General features: G+C 37.7%; 1 protein-coding gene across 1 annotated transcript; it reads right to left on the minus strand.

Moving 5' to 3' along the window:
• Positions 1–4,526: 4,526 nt before the first annotated feature.
• Positions 4,527–18,133, minus strand: LOC117293841. Its single transcript, XM_033776299.1, has 7 exons — positions 17,924–18,133; positions 14,257–14,317; positions 11,840–12,006; positions 8,230–8,322; positions 7,033–7,098; positions 6,231–6,314; positions 4,527–4,820 (listed from the first exon to the last, which is right to left on the minus strand). Exons 1-7 carry the CDS (start codon positions 17,993–17,995, stop codon positions 4,716–4,718), a joined length of 648 nt encoding a protein of 215 aa, XP_033632190.1. The 5' UTR covers positions 17,996–18,133; the 3' UTR covers positions 4,527–4,715.
• Between the last annotated feature and the right edge of the window lie 1,233 nt (positions 18,134–19,366).

Here is a 19,366-nt window from a genome sequence, read left to right on the forward strand (position 1 = left end):
CAACTCTACTAGATGTAAAGTATACGTAAGTTTTACAGAATATAATAGGCCTGAAAATAGGTGGGAAGGCCACAGAGTCCACGGTCTCTGCTGCCCACGACCTCTAGCTACCGTGCCCCTTCAACAGTTTCCTGTTGACTTGTAAGATTTTCCAAAAGGAAGAACCCTTTGCAAAATGAATTTGCCCTCTCAAAGATGAAATTCCAGTCCCGATGTTTTACCAAAACAAAGCAGAGCCAAATTTATAATAGAGCCAAATTTGTTGTCGCTGTAAAATCTAAAAGTACACTGTTTTGTTAATTAGTTTCCATTCTTTTAAATTTATTTATGCAATAGTTTTTAGTATTCAGTAAACCAATACCAAAACTTAACCAGTGACAATTCTTTTCGAATTATGTGGTCATAGTTTTGTCGAGAGTTTTTTGCGCTTGCATTACGAGGTTTATTCAACTGCGGAAGCTAGTACTCATGCTTGTTTATAATGATAAATTTTATGTCACTTTATTTATATACACTGAAGTTTATTTTTTTTTCCTTTTTATGTACATTTCGTTGTTGTGTAAATGCAAATACCTATCTTTAAAACAAATATATAAATACGGGGCAAACGTATTAGTTATCCCGGATGTGCACTCAAACCCAATTGGTGCTGAAGTTCATGTATTTGCGCGTAGAAGCTCTTGTGTGAGATGATAACGTTTGTCCAAATTTGAGGTACGACGGTTTTGCACGTAATGCACGTAAATTTGATAGCTTTTTGAAAGTCAAGAGGAATAATGTGTAATAAATTAATCATGAAAGAAAGGCAAAGAAATAATCCTTGTTATTAGACGTCTTTATTCACAGTGTGTACTTCGCAAATATTGCCTGAAAATGGTTTTGCCTGAAAATGTATACAAGGCTATAGCCTTATGTACTTGGCAAATTTTGCCTGAAAACGTGTACAAGGTGTAACCTTGTATACTTATCAAATGTTGCCTGAAAATGTGTACAAGGCTATAACCTTGTAAACTTATATGACTTATCAAATGTTGCCTGAAAATGTGTACAAGGCTATGCCTTGTATACTTTTGCCTGAAAATGTGTACAAGGCTGTAGCCTTGTATACTTATATGACTTATCAAATGTTGCCTGAAAATGTGTCCAAGGCCTTGTATACTCGTCAAATTTTGCCTGAAAATGTGTACAAGGCTATGCCTTGTATACTTTTGCCTGAAAATGTGTACAAGGCTATGTAGCCTTGTATACTTATATGACTTATCAAATGTTGCCTGAAAATGTGTACAAGGCCTTGTACACTTATCAAATTTTGCCTGAAAATGTGTACAAGGCCTTGTATACTTTTGCCTGAAAATGTGTACAAGGCTATAAACCTTGTATACTTATCAAATTTTGCCTGAAAATGTGTACAAGGCCTTGTATACTTATCAAATTTTGCCTGAAAATGTGTACAAGGCTATAGCCTTGTATACTTGTCAAATTGGGATTAGGTTAGTGGGTTAGGATTAGGGATTTGTGATGGGCGTTGGGTGGTTAGGTTTGACACAACATATTTAAATGAGTACTTAAACAAATCTCTTTTGAAGTGTAACCTTTATTATCAAGCAACGACTCAATTGAATTGTAAAAATATCACATAATTGAAAGAGAACTCGTCACAGGGGCACATGTTTCTTTATGGATGGGGGCAGTGGGCGTGGGTTGTGTGGTTACCAGCATACAAACATTGGGGATAGATTAGGCGTGAACCACTGCTACCTTTAGTTTAAACATCAATTTAAAGGCACTTGCTACTATTGGTAATTACTCAAAATAATTGTTAGTATAAAAAAATACTTGGTAACAAGCAATGGAGAGCTGTTGACAGTATAAAACATTATGAGAAACGGCTCCCTCTACGATAACAAAGTTTTTGAGAAAGAGGTAATTCTCACTAATTAATTCGAGACCTCAGCTGAGGTCTCGAATTCAAGCACCTGAAAGCACACAACTTGTGCGACAAGGGTGTTTTTTCTACCATTATTATCTCGCAACTTCAACGACAAATTAAGTTCAAATTTTCACAGGCTTGTTGTTATTATGCATATTTTGAGATACACCAAGTGAGAAGACTGGTCTATGACAATTACCAATAGTGTCCAGTGCCTTTAAACGGTGACAGATGCAGTTAACAATAGGCCCCCTTCCCCATACCAAAAAATCTTGAATACAACATTAATTATATCAAGCAGAATTTACAGCCATACAAAATAATTTCTGAGTAATATTTAAAAACATTAACATACTCGAGTATAACATGGTTAGTTAAGAAATATATAGCTAGGAGGTTAGAGCATCGGCACATTAATCCGGAGGTCGAAGGTTCGAATCCTGCTCTAGTCAATTGTTCTTTGTTCAACCCAATGTTATCATTAGCTTCTTGCACAACATTTTGAAAGACAAATTTAAATACTAATCAGTTGTTATATTGCCCTTTATCTACATGACCCTTAATGCGCTTCATTACCTAACGAACATCACTAGTTTTGCAAGAGTAAACTAACATGAGTTAGATTTGAATGTTGTCTGTTACCATGACTTGCCAAGTCACAAATTACCGCTTAAATTTGAATTCCTCACACTATAGGAAGGGTTGCTACCATGTATGTCAAATTGTTCAAGACAAGCCTTTGTATTGTGGTATATTGGAAACATCTGAAAACTTTCCTGACAAACTGTTTTAACATTATGAGTGCCATTATTTATTTGCTTATTGTTCTGTTCTGGAAAAGCGCTGTGGTACCCTGTGTAAGAGCGCTCTATAAATGCCCGTTTTAATTATTTTAATGGGTTTTTATTAGTTATCAGCCCACCGCCACCTTTGAGGTAAAATGATGATACCATGGAAAACCCACTGAAGTATTAGTTGGTTATAGACAATTCGTCCTTCGGATGGGATGTAAAGCTGTTGGTCCCGTGTGTTGTTGTTTGACTCATGTAAAAGAACCCAGTGCATTTGTCAAAAAGAAAAGGGGCTCGCCCGGTATTCCTGGTTTGTTTGGCAGCATATTGCATCACAAAACTTGTAAACCATTACATGGTGCTATGTAAAAGGAGTAGGTCTCGTAATTCAAACGTAGTCCCACATACCTTGCAGGAAAATACTGAATACTGAATACTGAAGCGTCTTGAGCATAACTGAGGAATTGAGATAAGTGCTATATAAGAAGCCAGTATTATTATTATTATTTAATAAAGTACCTTTACTTGGAAACGAGAAAATTGTCAATCCAGGTCGTGACCTTTACATGACCTTTGTGGTTGAGTGGATGAAGGTCAGATTTGTAGTCGCTATGGACATTCTACTACAAGGTGTTTGCGGCCGTAGAAAAGATGCGACTGATAAAAACAGCAACAAAGGTGGGACTGGCATCTTAAGAGTTCTATTTACCCTTGTTTCAAAGATCTTTACGCCTTGAAAACCCAGCAGGGTAGATACGTGCACATTACAAGTCCTATTATTATAATTATTATTATTATTATGACAAAGTATTGCATTATTTGATCAATAGGCGAGTTTCTACATTGACATTAAAGGATTGATCACACAAAACATAAAACTCTGTCTTATTTTGTCAGCACTACTAATCCTTCAGAAAAGTATCGTTTCTTTTCGTAAAAAGTCCAGAATACCTGTATTTACAGTTATAATTCCTAACTTGTAGTGTAACATGTTATTAAATTTGTTTATTTTACATAATACATTGTAAATATTATGACACTAGTCATTTTCGACGGTGGGACAAGGAGAATGCACTGATTAAAAAAATGCAAAATGTGATTAAGGTAAAGAAATAAAAAATATACAAACTTTAAAAAAGAAACACACAAAATATATACCCTTTTTTCTGTAAAAAAGAAAAGGAACGCTGCCGATCAAACTCTCCCGCAACTTGAGACTTAGAGACACTAGGTGGCAGCAGACTGGGTAAGAAAACATTTTAACCAGGGCTCGAGTTTACATGTCATATTTGATGAGAAATAAATAAAACTAATTTCCCGCTTAGAGTTTATCACTCAGTGAGCGTTTTATTTATTTTGTTTTTTTATGGATGTCGAGGAAAATGTGTAATCGGTTTTTCACTATTTTCCCTTAACCCAGATGGCCGATCGACCTTAAACTTAGTGTATGTTTGTCAGTTTATGTATATATATATATATTTATTGACCAAACCAACAGCGGATGAGCCGCCAATTACAGGAAAGGATACTAAAAAAAACAATAAGAAATATTCATATAGCCTATATAAAAACAATCTGATATGTACAAAGTTAACAATTAAAATAGAATCATCTTAGGAAAGAAAATTAAAGCATACATTGAAGATTAAGTAAAATAAAATAGGGAACAGAAACAGACCACCATGAACGACTGTGAAAATATATTTAAAATAAATTATAAACAGAATAAACCATAAAAACGACAAGGGGAAAAAAAAAAAAATGGATGTAAACAATACCAAATAGTGGATCACATGAAGTGCTTACACTGCCAGCAACTGTTTTGTTAGCAAAAACCAATTCTGTAATGTTACTTTAAATGAATAACAAAAATAATAAGTTTAGCCTTGGTTAGTTGAGTTCTGGGCATGTTATATAACCTGATAAACAACAGACTTACGTGGCAAGTCTGCTGCCCCCTTTTGTCCAGAGAGCGCCATCTTGAGGTGATCCATTTAGTCGGTACCCCCGATGAGGGAGGAATAAGGGGGCGGGGCTTCTTCATCCTTGAAGTCCATGGTCATGTCACTCGTCTTCTCCATGTCGCTGAATTCGGGCACCTTTGGAATTATATATAATAGAAATATTGAAAATGGGGTTTTGGTAAATTCATACTAAAAAGAAAAAGCTCCGAGTGTAGAGCTTGGCTGAAACTAACATTGATGAAGTGAATTAAAGCATTCATTCATTCATTCATTTGTTTATTTGTTAACTGGTCAAACTGTATAAACAACATAAATTTCTCAACCTTTGTAGTCATTAACCTATTTATTTAGTATTTATTTACTGAAGCCATGTTCGCAATGGACTAATATTTTACCGATACCATGGTTAACATTCCAACAGGTAAAACTTACCAGCATCCCTCATTGGATTAATGAAATGGGTAAACTAAACGACACGAACATGGAAACTAATAGACTAACTTAAGACATATGTACGTGTCACCTGACGATCAAATGGTGCGGAGGCCAGGTCGGGGGACCGGATGTGACTTTTTACCAGGACAGCTTTTATTTCACCCACTGACCTTGTTCGCACTGGACTTTCTAGCTCTGTAAAACTGACCTGGTCAATTTAACCGGGCAGACGTTGGTCGATTAAATTACCCATTCAGGTTGGGTAAGTTACCTGGGAGGGAAACTTCCTGGGCTGTTCGCACTGGACTTAAAATGGTTACCCAATTGCTGGGTTAGTTAACCCAAAATAAGTCCAATGTGAACACGGCTTATGACATATATTCACCATTATTCCCCTCCTCGGACTTTACGATCATTTTAACAGTCCTTGCTTTCAACTACAAGAACTTCTTCTATTGTTTTATGGCCACAGATCATTTTCTTACACAGCACCATTTCTTTGGAATATTTTTGTCGTGCATATTCGCCAGGCTAGTTTATTACACTGTTATGAGTCTCTGTTAAAAAGCTCATTCATTTGAAGCTGCTTATTTGTAATCTGCTTTTTTGTAACTGTACCTTTCCTTCATTGTATTTTTTATTGTATCTTTAGGTGCTCAGAGGCTTTTGCATAAGCCGCTTTACAAATGTCTTTATTATTATTTTTTATTAGTATTGTTTATCTTCCAGTACGCGCAAATCCTCCAATCAGATGCGCGAACCAAAGTGTCATAATAAGCCATAACCTACTCCCAGTTTTTTTATTGCACTCTGCGTATTGTGAATGTGTCACACTCCGCATACGGTCAGTGCAAAAAATTACATTCCAAACTTTGCGCGTGCATGCTGTTCGTCATGAAATAATGCTCTGAAATTTTAAACTTTGAGGTTGATTTAATGAGGCTGGAAGATAAATTGGTATCACACGCGCGCTCGTGGAAAATGGAAAAAACAGCGCGTCTGCGTCCGTAATTTCAACTCGCCCTTCCGCAGCGTTGGATACGGGGCGCAGAAGTGCTATATTTTTCCGTATTTCACACGCACGCAGGTGATGACTTATTATATACTGACCCTGATAGAGTAATTCGCTCTGATTTGAGCTCTGCCATCTCTTAGTTCCCGGTAGTACAAACCAACACATCTCAAACACTGCACCTGTACATCCAAAAAACATCAACCAGAAAAATGTAAGAAACTATTTGCAATCCTTACTGCATTCTCCCTTAAAGGCACTGGACACTATTGGTAATTGTCAAAGACCAGTCTTCTCGCTCGCTGTATCTAAGCATGTGCATAAAATATCAAAACTGTGAAAATTTGAACTCCATTGGTCATCGAAGTTGTGAGATAATAATGGAAGAAAATACACCCTTGTCAAACAAAGTTGTGTGCTTTCTGATGCTTAATTTCGAGACCTCAAAATCTAATTTGAAAAATAACTTATTCCTCGATAACTACGTTACTTCAGAGGGAGCCGTTTCTCACTATGTTTTATACTATCAACCTCTCCCCATTACTCATTGAATACCAAGTAAGGTTTTATGCTCACAGTAATTTTGAGTAATTACCAATAGTGTCCACTGCATTTAAGATGAGTTGTCAGTGTAACCATAATGTCATAGAGCTGCTTCGAAGAAATCAAGTTGCAAAGGACGACCAAATTATGATTAAAAAAATGTGATTACCAGCCAAAATGCCATTTCTCATTTACAATCTGTGTCTGATATCCAGCAAATTTTTGCTTATTTCTATTTAAGCAGCTCTATAAAATTGAGCCCAGCGACAATACTTGATACTAGTCTGAATGCAAAACTAATAATGATCACATGTTCAGAATGCAGTAAAAAATATGAAGTTTGTGGAAACTACTTACGTCGACTAAGGTGAACAGAACCGCCATGAACAGCTGCCCAACACTGACCGGTGATGCAAACATGACCTGTAGTTACACAAACAGATGAAAATTAATTAATAAATTGCTTTTCATTTGATTTCAATAAAAATGGTTCTGATCAAACTGTGGTGTGTGTGGCTTCAAGCTCAGATAATACCAAGATTTGCATTACTGGAATGCTTCATTAATAATGCTCTTTGTCTGGAAATGCCTTCCCTCCTCAGCACTTGTCTACCTCAACAATCTTCTCTCCATTGATCATCGTGACAGCTGACTCCGTAAACTGGACAACACAACAACACTTACTCCCACCATCTGTAAGAAAGTGGTTGGTCAGGGTGCCTTTGGTTAAAGCGGCCCCAACCTATGGAAAAAAACTCCCCCCAGAAATCCGCCAGTCTAACTCAATAGTGACATTCAAAAAACTGTTGAAGACCGAACTGTTCAGCATGTTCAGAGCTCATAATTTTTTTTTATTTTTTTATTTTTTTTTATAATTCTCTAATTGTTCAGCGCCTTCATCTAGTGTCTAGGATATGTGCGCTTTAATATTAAAAGAGAGAGGATAGAACAAATACATACTTTTCATCTGACAACTAACACCTGTTATCTTCATGCAATTCCTTTTCCAAAGAAGCCGCACAAGTAATTCAATGTAAACACACCTAGTTGTGAAATGGTTAAAGATAGTTTCCACTTTGATCCTAATTGCCCTCCCATTCCCACTTATGCTTGATCCCCCTTTGAAAGCTCCTTTTTCAGAAATTGCACGATCTGATCGTGCTTTGTTGAATTGCAAGATCAATGCAGGGTCAAGTGAATACAGGGTCTGAGTTTTTGTGCCAAAACTCAGAAAATCTTTACAGGAACACGTTGCCTTTGATTGGTCGAGTTGGTCTTTGAAAAGCGTTTGGAACCATTTGTTATAAAATCCCCCAAAACAGTATAAGCTTAAGTAGTAGTCCCAGCTGATTTGCTACCTTCCGCCCACGGAGTAGTTAATAATCAGGTGAGCTCTTTTCAGAACTGAGAAGTCTCCAAAAAAATCAGAAAAAAATTGACTCCGCGGTAGTAGAATAAAGAAAGACAGTTCTCTACAGAACAAACTCTACCTGGCAAGTAGACACACACATACGGTTTTACCGCAAACCAAATATACAATAATAATCATCTTACCACGACGATGAGGAAGAGCAAGCAGGTAATGATTTGCAGAACAGTCAACATTCCCATCACAGTCAGGTACGGTATGAAGAAATAACGTTGCAGCTGGAGAAGAAACAAGAATGAAACATTCAAAAATGAAATCAAAATTGTTTTTTAAACATTTAAAAAAAAAATTGCAAATAGCACGGCCTGACGGCTACAAATAATTTATTTTTCCTGGGGCTGTTGCCGCCTACTCCTGGGACTGAAACAGGGTTACCCCCTTTACAGTTCATACGGATGTACATGTAGGCTTGGGTACCATCCATCAGAAGCCTGGCTGGTAGAGCAGAAAGCACTACCTACCCAACTTTACAAAGCAATCATGGTTTAAAGTGTCTTGCTTAAGGACACAAGTGTCACGACCGGGACTTGAACCCACACTCTACGGATGAGAAACACCATAGATTAAATCCGCGTTGCTCTTAAGCGCTAGGGTGTGACACGCCACAAAGTTATGGATTATAGCATTGGTTTAATAGTTATACAGGCCTTGAATTGACCCACTGCACCCACATCGCTGGCCGTGGTGCCCTGTGCTTTTGATGTGGTGCCCTTTGCAAGATTTCAATACAAACTTACATTTTCCTTATAGAAGTGTCCTTTACCAGACCACAGGAAAATTTAAAAGAAAATGTTAGACATGTCAACCAAAAACCCTCATTAAGAATCTTAATGCGTCCAAACACGACTCACAAAGTTGACTATTGCAATGACGAGGGGGCATGGAGGCAATCGCCTTTGTTACCTCCGTGAAGTATCAATCAGGCCCGGGCTATACATTTAATCAAGCGCATGATTTTCTCTCACTTTTCAATTGCTAATATAATGGTTATTAAAACAAAAAAAATTGTTTAATGCATTTCTTCCTACGTGTTGTTGTCAACTTGGAACAAAAGTGCAATGCATAATTTTAACGTTATGACGTACAGACTGCTTTTATTACAAATTTTCAAATCAATCCCACAAGCCAAATTCCCGAGAGGATCTTGATAAAAGAAAAAAGTTTATTAATGGCCATATTGGTGCCACCCAAACAATTCATAACATTAAAAAATCTAAATGCACAAATGATTGTTACAAAAAAATGCGCATTTCGCCCTACGTGTTGTTGCACTCGAAAGACTTATGCGCCTGCAGATGAAAACAGTGAACAATTTGAGAGTGTAATTTTCGAGCTGCTGATTTTTAAGGGTCTATGTACTTTTTCCTCACACAAAACACAATGTCCACAGATTTACAATAAACTTACACAGTTTGAAGATAATGAAAGTAGAAAGCTTCCCTTGAAATTTGACTTACTTGGGTGCTGTACTTTTTGAGAAATTATTAAAACAATTAATTTTCATCTCAGTTTTAGCATGTAAAAACCAGTTATGCTATGGTTCTGGTATAATATCATAACTGGTTAATGGGATTTTACAAGCTAAAATAATGTTCGTCTTCCTAGAGACAAAATTATTTTGTGACTTGTTTTACTCTTTACTCAAAAACTACAGAACCTCAGTAAGTAATAATTGAAGGGAAGCTTAAACTACCATTATCTTCAAACCATGTAAGTTTAATGTAAATCTGTGGACACTTTGAAAAAGTACCCGAATCCTTTAAAGAGGGGCTCAAAAGTCAATTTCAGTTGCAAGAGCCATTCATTTTCAAAAAAATGTTTGATGAAAATGTGGAAGGCTCAGAAAATAGTCTGTTTTGAACCTCACATCAAAAACGGTGTAAAAATGCTGATCACCAGTGTTTGATTCCATTCAAGTGCAATTTTTTTGCCAAAATCTACAAATGTTTGTCACATTCCAAATAAGATATTCGGTACGTTTTTGTACAGAGAAGTTTTAGTTCATTTATCAGTTAAAACCACAGTAGATAAATAGTATTGGTCAGATAGTAGGCGGGTTGATTGTGAGCTTTTTAGATGCATGAACAACATAACATTGCATTTACTTGGATGATAGCACTTTGTTGTTGATGTACACAACACCAACAATAGAAGCACTCTTGGCCTATCACCTGAGCATAAGGATCCTGTCGTGATAGCAACATAAATAAGGGAATCAATGTGTGGTGAAGAGGTTTTCAACTAGTGGTTTAAACCCAACGAGGCCTGGTTCTTCATAATTTTACAGAGACGAAGTCAAGGTAAATTATCAAGAACCGGGACTCGGCGGGTTTAAACCACTAGTTGAAAACCGATTCAACACACTTTGATTCTCATTCATAAATACCTTACGGTCAAAAAACAGCAACACTTTTGGTCAAAAAGTAAAATAAATGCAAAAATTATAATTGTTCAATGATTTCTTTCAACACAACACCTCTCCAGCTATGAATTGGTAAGGCCCTCAGCCACCCTCGGGTTAACAACTCCTTATAAGGGAATGATGTGCGCGTCGCACGTATCACGTGATGTGGCACAACTGTCCCGGCCGTTGCTCTCAACCAATAGGAATGAAGAAACTGTCTTATAAGCAGTGTGCAAGTTCGCGTGTCACCAATGGTCACGCCCATGTTTCAACACTTTTTACTGGTCATAAACAAAGGTTTATACACCCCCTCGTGACGCGCTCTCCGCCAATAGGAATAGCGAAACTGTCGGAGGTATTTATGAATGGAGTTTAAACGTAAACATAAATGTAAACGCAAACATCCTATTGGCTCGTACCAATTTAATTGAATTTTGACCCCTGAAGTACCATAGTGCATCCATCATTTAAAACTAAGGTGGATGACATTCAATGGTCAACTAGTTGAAGGGTTGACTGTGTACTGTGTAGATGCATTCATCACTTGAGTTCATATTGCAGGTTGGCATAGTTTCAATCCAAAACCACAGTGGATGATGATGAATGGTCAGACAGTAGGAGGGTTGACTGTGTACTGTGTAGATGCATTCATCACTTGAGTTCATATTGCAGGTTGGCATAGTGTTTTTAAAGTTTTTTTTAAGCATAGATAATCTATCATTCATAAATACCTCAGACAGTTTTGCTATTCCTATTGGTGGAGAGCGCGTCACGTGGGGGTGTTTAAACCTTTGTTTATAACCGGTTGTGAGCGGAGACTCCGCGCTGGTCTTGATGCTAGACGATTCTTGTTACGGGCAATGCAGGCGCTGTCGGTGAGTCGGCCGCGCTGTGTGTGAAAGAAAAACCAGCGAATATGCACCAAGACTATACGGGCATGCACACGAATGGAACCGGAAAACACCTGCGCACAGACAGCGTACATGTAATATGTATACTGAACATACCATGGAGGTGGAAACATACAGAGCTCAAGCACTCGGAAACGGATAAGTTTTACAGAGTTTCTTACTTTTTGACGCCTTTTAAGCAAAAAGGTATTTATGAATGGGAATGATAGGGTACTACTAGTTCTTTCACGGTCGTTTATAACCTTGCATGGTCGAATTGCCGTGTGATAAAAGCCCGAGCCGCACACGGCAATTCGACCATGACTGTTTTTAACGACAGTGAAAGAACTAGTAGCTACCCTTTTATTCCCTATTAAAAACCTTAGATTATTTTGTGAATGGTCAGAACAGTAGGAGGGTTAAAAAATGCTCCAAACTTACTCTGCAGAGTCCCACCAAGACCAGCATAGTAACAATGGCTAGAAGAGCGTACAGACCGATATCCACACAGCTAGCGATGTAAAGAACTCGGGCCTCCATGCTCACAGCCGTGTTCATTTCCATGGACGTCAAGTTGAAAGCCTGTAGCGACTTGTGTGCTGTTTGGACTTTCAAATTAAAAGAGAGACATCATTAAATCTTTGCAAATTGCAAAAAGTGATTAGCAATGTTTAGGGAGAGCTTATCTCCATATCAAGCAAAATATAAATTACAATCAGTGTTTGGAATAGTTTTTATGGTCAATGCAGGGCCTGATTTTCTTAGAGCTGCTTTTAAAAGCACAAAATGTTGCTTTAAAAATGTCTGCTTAGCAGAAACGAGCAGGATACCAGTCACAGATTGTACAAGTTACATCGTAGTTACAAGTGACATCGTAGTTTGGCTGGTAACCAGGTTCGCATAATTTTGATGTGCTTAGCTACTGTTTGTGCTTACAACATGTATAAGCAGCTCTATGAAATTTGGCCCAGCTTGGCACAATTTCGTAAAGCCTGTAAGCACAGGCTAAACACTTTCTAAGCAAAGAAAAGAATTGCTTACCAGAAATAGGTTACCAGCCGAAATCACTTTCAGTTTACTCTGTTGTGACTGGTGCCACCATTCAATTTTTGCTTAGCAAAGAAACTTGTCTAAAAGCAGAATTTGTTTAGCTAAAACAGCTTTATGAAACTGGGCCAAGGTCTGTACGCACAGCACTTGCCATCACATCTCAAAATAATATTGATGGCACCCTTTTTGATGTGACGACCAGTGCGTGCACGCACACATTTATAGCTGGTTAAAGAAACGCGTTGCTGATCTGGTGAGCTGGTCTTAATAAAAGGGTTTGAAACTGTTTGTTATAAAATGCATTGGTGAGATAGATAACTTAAAAGTCAACACGGTCGGCCATTTTGTCGAGTCAAAATTTGGACTCCATAAAATGGCCGACAGTGTTAGTTTGCAACGTTAAAGTAAAAACGTCAAATTTTGAGGCATGTTTGTGTAGATTATTATCTTCTGCTTTCGAATTATCTATCTAACCAATATCATAACAAACGGTTTCAAATGCTTTTCAAAAGACCAACACGCCTGATCCAGGGCAACGTGTCCCTTTAATGTACTTCTAGGTGCAGTCACAAGCTTACTATGATCTTGAAGACAGTGCCCCCTTAAAGATTGTAAATTTATTTGAATTAAAACAACTGAAAGACGTACGCAACATTTAATGACTACTATCCACACAATTTGTAAGTCTAACAGTCTGATTTTTTGTTATGATGAGCTTTGTAAATTCCTTGACTTTTGAATAATTTAAGAGAAATTTGTAATTCTCCGACGTGTAATTAATTCCATTGGGAACAAGATCAGGGCAATTGTATTGAGTACAGGGTCCGGCCTTTATACACGTTGACCCTTTTTTTGACTACAAACAAGGCCTAACTGTTTATTCTTTAGATTTAGAGCATTTCAATTCCTTGTTTATTATCCCTAAAATGTGACTCCCTCAAGAAATTAACCAGGGTAGATTTCACAAAGAGTTAAGACTAGTCTCATCTTGAATAGGATGAGTTTACTCGTCCTAACTTAGGACTAGGCTTAAGCTATGCAACTCCTAAATACTCTTTGTGAAATCGATGCCAGGATCCTTCCTCACTATATAGACCATGTGAACCTTGTTTACAATAAGTGTGACCTTGTACATTCTTTGAGAATTCTGGTAGGCAAGATACTACACTGGTCATAATTATGGGAAAGTTGGCATTTTGTGTTGTAATTTCCACATAAAACCAAGAGTTATGAAAGTAGAAGCTGGACAAGTTTTGAGATGTGCCCCCTTTCATCATAACAAAAGTTGATAAGAATTAGACAGTGCAATCTCCATTAAATATAGATTTTATGTTTTCTTCCATTTTCTTTTGAGCTGTGTACAAATCATGCCTGCAGGAAATCCAGGCTCTGTGGCTCTTTTGTAAACATGTGATGTCACAGGTCACATCATCTATTGAACAGAAGCTTACTCTACAGCTCAAACCCTATCTGTTGGATGGCAGTTGCGACTGGACAATGTCCAGTGGCATAGCAATACAAAGTTGCGACTTCGACCCTAGTCGCCCTTGGGTGGATTTCACAAAGACTTAAGACTAGATCTTGAGTCTGGACGAGTTACTCGTCCTATTTACCTATAACTTTGGACTTTCGACTTTTTAGTTTTTTATTAGACAGGCCTGGAGTTTCATCTGTGAGAGGGCAAGGCCTCTTCATTTTGCAAAGGGCCTTTTCATTGGAAAATCTTTTAAAGTCAATGAAAACATTTTAAAGCCTGTACTTAGTACCCCTCTAAATCTTGAAATTAAGAAAATTATAATTACGCTTACTGTTCACTAGGTAGTTACTTATTCCATATGCGGCAATCCCAAGAGCGGCCAGAGAGTAAATCTGCAATCAAAATAATATACAAATTTCTTACAACAATTGAAAATTTGAAAAACTGCAGGGGATTGACATTTTGACAGACTTTTTATTAAAACCAGTGAGGATGAGGCCAATGAATATTTATTGTTTCTCGTCAACTCATTCCTTGAACATTTTTCAGGGAATATTATTTTACTAATTATCCGTGAAATATAATGCTTGAATTGTAAGCGCGGAATTCCCTGTTTCAAATAGCCCAACAGAACGGTAATCAGAACCATGAAATAGCGTTGAGTGTTAAATAACCTTTCTTTATTATCATGTCAGGGAAGTCAGGACGGCGCAGTGATGTCTTGCCTCACCTTCATCCTCTGGGGACCCTGGTTTGAGTCCTTCAGGGGGCACTATGTAGATTGGGTTTTTCAGTCCCTACTTGACTCTGTTTTTTTTTTCACTGGAACAATTCTCTGGGGTTTTCCTCCCACTTCTAAAACTGAAATGTCTTCATTGTCTTTCTACACCTTCAAGTCTAGATGCTGAAAAGGCTTTTGTTTTATCATAGATGTAGATGTTATCTAGGCCTAGCTATCTAGGCGTAAGTGTTTTGTTGTTGTTGCTGTAGTGTTGTTGTTGCTGTAGTGTTGTTGTTGGTTACAGTTATTGTTTTAATTATGTGGGTATGCAAGCAAGGCCCCAAATAGGATGGTGTAAGAAACAAGTTATAACATATGTATACCTTTTGGTTTGGTAAAAATAAATATTTATAGTCATCATACATGTCATAACCAGGCTAGAGCAAGGGTCACACAGATATGATTCATGGAGATCCGCGACTAAGTGAAATGCACAAATTAATGCACAAATTGTTTTTTTAAATTAAATTATTTAAGGCCAAGTAAAATAAATAACATGTTGCTCGTCCAGACTTTTTGAAAAAGTTGGTGAGGGAGGTCCTTGTTATTTGTTATTCTGGAAATTGTTGTTATTTTTTTCAAGATGGCCACCATGTCTAAGATGGCCGCCATATCGTATTTGAAGATGGTTTTATGGTTTTATGAGTATAATCTGTATGTCCTAAAATTCTGTGTGTGTTTCTGTGTCTATTTTGATACATTGTTATTCTTTCCAAAGAATTATTCTTGCTTTTGCTCCAAAGTTAGTCTCTGTGTGTGGCATCACGCCCTGGTGCATAGAACTGTGGCATGCAAACGTGAAGGGCAAAACATTTCAAAGTACCAAGTTTCTCATTATGGCATAAAAAATGCTATCACAATGCATAATGTATGCATTGTGATAGCATGTTTTGTACGCCTACATGTAAGAAAGATGATGAGATTGCTCAATAAAAATGAAGGATACAATTGAAATAGCTATCAATAACATGTAAATTGATTTCAATAATTGTTTTTTTAATGTATTTTTATTTATTAATTGTTTTTTAAATAACAAATAACAAAACAAATTTGGTGCGGCCGCCAAAATCGAGACAGGCGGGGACAAGCCTAATGTTATTTATTTTACTTGGCCTAATCTAATGTTTGACAAAATAGAAAAGGTCCCAAACTTTCACAATCAGAAGAATCGATCATGTGTAATACTGTGCAGAAACCTCTGGAGTAGGCCTATACACGCACATTGGTTGAGGTGCAAGTGCAGACAAAAAGAAAAACTCAAGCATACAAATAAAACACAATAGTTGCGATAACGTAACCCTCCTGAAAAACTCAAGGCATAAAACTCAATAGTTGCGATAACATCGCAACTCAAGGCATAAAAAGATACGTGTTACTAATTTGATTGTTTTTGTAACATTGAAAATTAGATGTATTATTGTCATTGATGGTAAGCACACCTGGGCATAACATAACAAACAAAGAAAAACTCAAGTGGACCCCGGATGTTTGCAAACTCCAACAGAAACAAACAATTAAAATGGTTGCACTAAATACCGACAACTCACGACCCCTCACGACCCCTCACGACAACAATTTTTAAATGCACTTTAACAAAACGTTTGAATGAACTTCAACCGTTACGTATGTGCACAAGAGTCATATGCATCTAAATCACATTCAAACTGTTGAAAAAAATGTTTTTTTTAACTGTAAAGAAGGTGTTTTTATTACCCTGAATTTAGTAACGATCAGAAATATTCGCCATGTTGCCTTGCGACGTACTTGGACGATTCTATTACACCGCAGGGGGCGAGTTAATTTCTGAGGGCTGAGTTTTATTTTTTCGTTTTGGTTTGCTGCTGATTTTTTCTTTCTTGTTAGTAACTCTGCCGCCACTCTGGAATTCGAAGTTAAAAGGGGAAACGTAAATGATTTTATAATATTGTAAAAAAACAAAAAAAAGTTAATAATCATCTTGCATATTGTATCACCCCTGCGGTATAATAGAATCGTCCAAGTGCATCGAAAGACAACATGGCGGATATTACCGTTCGTTACTAAATTCGGGTAAAAAACACTTTTTTTTACAATTAAAAATACAATTTTTTCAACAGTTTGAAAATGATTTGAGTGCATATGACTCTTGTGCATATATATTTAACGGTTCTGTAAAAGTGCATTTAAAAATTGTTGTCGTGAGTTGTCGTGGGGGGTCGTTAGTTGTCGGTATTTAGTAGTGATCATTCGTTTTACACGTTCAAGCAACGTAGCACGATAGCACCGTAGCACGATAGCACCGTAGCACGATGCGTTCTCTATTGAACATAACATGAATATGTTTAGCGTTTAACAAAGGCAACGGTCCGAGTAGGGTGGAGCCTTCAGTTTCCAGCTTGTAATTGGGCATTGGCAAGATCTGGACGTGCTACGGTGCTTTGAACATGTAAAACGAGTGATCACTAGTACGTGCGACCATGGAGATTTATTCCTCCATGGTGCGACCCAACTAAAAAAGATGTTTGTTTTTATCACCGTCATGACCGTAGCCCTTGATCTTATTATTATTTCAGGATTTAGACAATTTGTCGAAGGTCAAAGTGCATGTTCCTCTATATCCATACATGCTGTCAACCTTTCTAGACAGGTGAGGGATGAAATTTTGCCTAAATTGAGAGGGATAAACTTTTAAAGTGGCCCTTTTGGGTCCTACTACTTGCCGTCAACTCGCCGTCAACTCACTTGCGCCGTCAACTCGCCGTCAACTCCTCCAATATACATTTAAAATCCACAAAAGAAGCATAGAACTGTAAAGTATCAGCTCAAAGAGCATTCGCGTAAGTTTTAGGTCATATTTCGGAATAAAAATTGATTTTTTTTCTCGTGAAAAAAAATTCTCGAAGCCAAAAAACTGTCGGCCGCCATCTTGCTTTTTCACAATGATTAGTCTTGGCCCAAGATGTCAATGACTGGTACTTTTTTTTTATCAACACAAAGTCGTTTTTGTGAATGAATTTGTACCGAAAACCATGAGAAATATGTAGTTTAGCCCAGACTTAACACTTCCGTGCCCCCTTTTTATAGTTTGTTCATGTAAATTTAATGAGTTGACGGCACGAAAATGAGTTGACGGCGAGTTGACGGCAAGTCGGCGAGTTGACGGCAAGTAGTACTAGTAGGACCGGCCCTTTTACTTAGGATGCCCCCTTTTATTATTATTTATTATTTACTGACTTACCATACTGTACAAACAACAGACGTAAGTTCCCGTGCGGAGCTGCATACCACAACATTTATTAATTAGCGGCATTCTGATGTCCTGGATGAATCTCCCAGAGATTAGAAACGATCAAAATAATAACTTAGTTGCAACCACTGCTCCGAAAAAACGAGTCAAATTAAAACTCAAACTTACTCAAGTTTCGACAGAATTTTGTTTAGTAGTGCGAAGCGGTCATAGGTCAAAGTATTGTTTGACATTGGACGGCAGAGGGCGCCCTGCATCTTCTCCACAAAGTTAGAGGACGGCTTTTTCGTTTGTATGGTTGCACAATGTACGGCATTTCGTTTGAATTAATTAAGGCTCCCTATAAAAACAACAAGTGACTGGAGAAGGGGAAGAAAGAAATGAAGTTGTTCCTACACAATATTGGTGGCAGAAATTAACGACCCTGCAAAATAAACAAAAAGTAAAATGAAACCAAATAGGCCTAAGTCTTTTGGGTATAATGCATTTTGTATGGCATTTAAATCGTTTAAAGGCAGTGGACACTATTGGTAATAACTCAAAATAATTATTAGCATAAAACTTAACTTGGTAACGAGTAATGGGGAGAGGTTGATAGTATAAAACATTGTGAGAAACGGCTCCTTCTGAAGTGCCATAGTATTCGAGAAATAAGTAATTTTCCACGAATTTGATTTCGAAACCTCAGATTAAGAATTTTGAGACGGTCTCGAAAAAAAACATCTCAATGCACAAAACTTCGTTTGACAAGGGTGTTTTTTCTTTCATTATTATCTAGCAACTTCAACGACCAATTGAGCTCAAATTTCCACAGGTTTGTTATTACACAAAGTGAGAAGACTGGCCGTTGACAGTTACCAATAGTGTCCACTAGCTGTCTGGCTCCTTTTTGGTAATCATTTCGAATTCCACTTCCCTTTCCCCTAGTATAAAATAAATCAAATTTTGTTCTTCTTCAAAATTTAGGCATCACACGTACATCAGGCCAACTACAGGTTGTAGGGTAGTCTTGGTTCCAAGACCATTGGTGTTGCGCGGTCACACACAACCAACGTTCCGATTATGCACGGTAAAACGGAAACCAGTCATCTCGCCCCCAGCAAAGTCGCCCACAACAAAGTCGCCCCCCAGCAAAGTCGCCCACTACAAAGTCGCCCCCCAGCAAAGTCGCCCACCACAAAGTCGCCCCCTCACTTACAAAGTCGCCCCCTGTCAAAGTCGCCCCTCACAAAGTCGCCCCCTGACAGAGTCGCCCCCCAACAAATTCGCCCCCCGACACTGTCGCCCCCTAACAAAGTCGCCCAGTGCATGGTGCATCAAATAAATTATCAAGCAGAAGTGAACCTGAGGGTGATGGAAAATTATTTCACGAGTGTTTATTTTGAGAAGTTTGGACTGTCTTAAGTTGGTGAATCCAGTGTGATTCATCTATGC

The sequence above is a fragment of the Asterias rubens genome, chromosome 8 (assembly GCF_902459465.1).
Source record: "Asterias rubens chromosome 8, eAstRub1.3, whole genome shotgun sequence".
NCBI lineage: Eukaryota > Metazoa > Echinodermata > Asteroidea > Forcipulatida > Asteriidae > Asterias > Asterias rubens.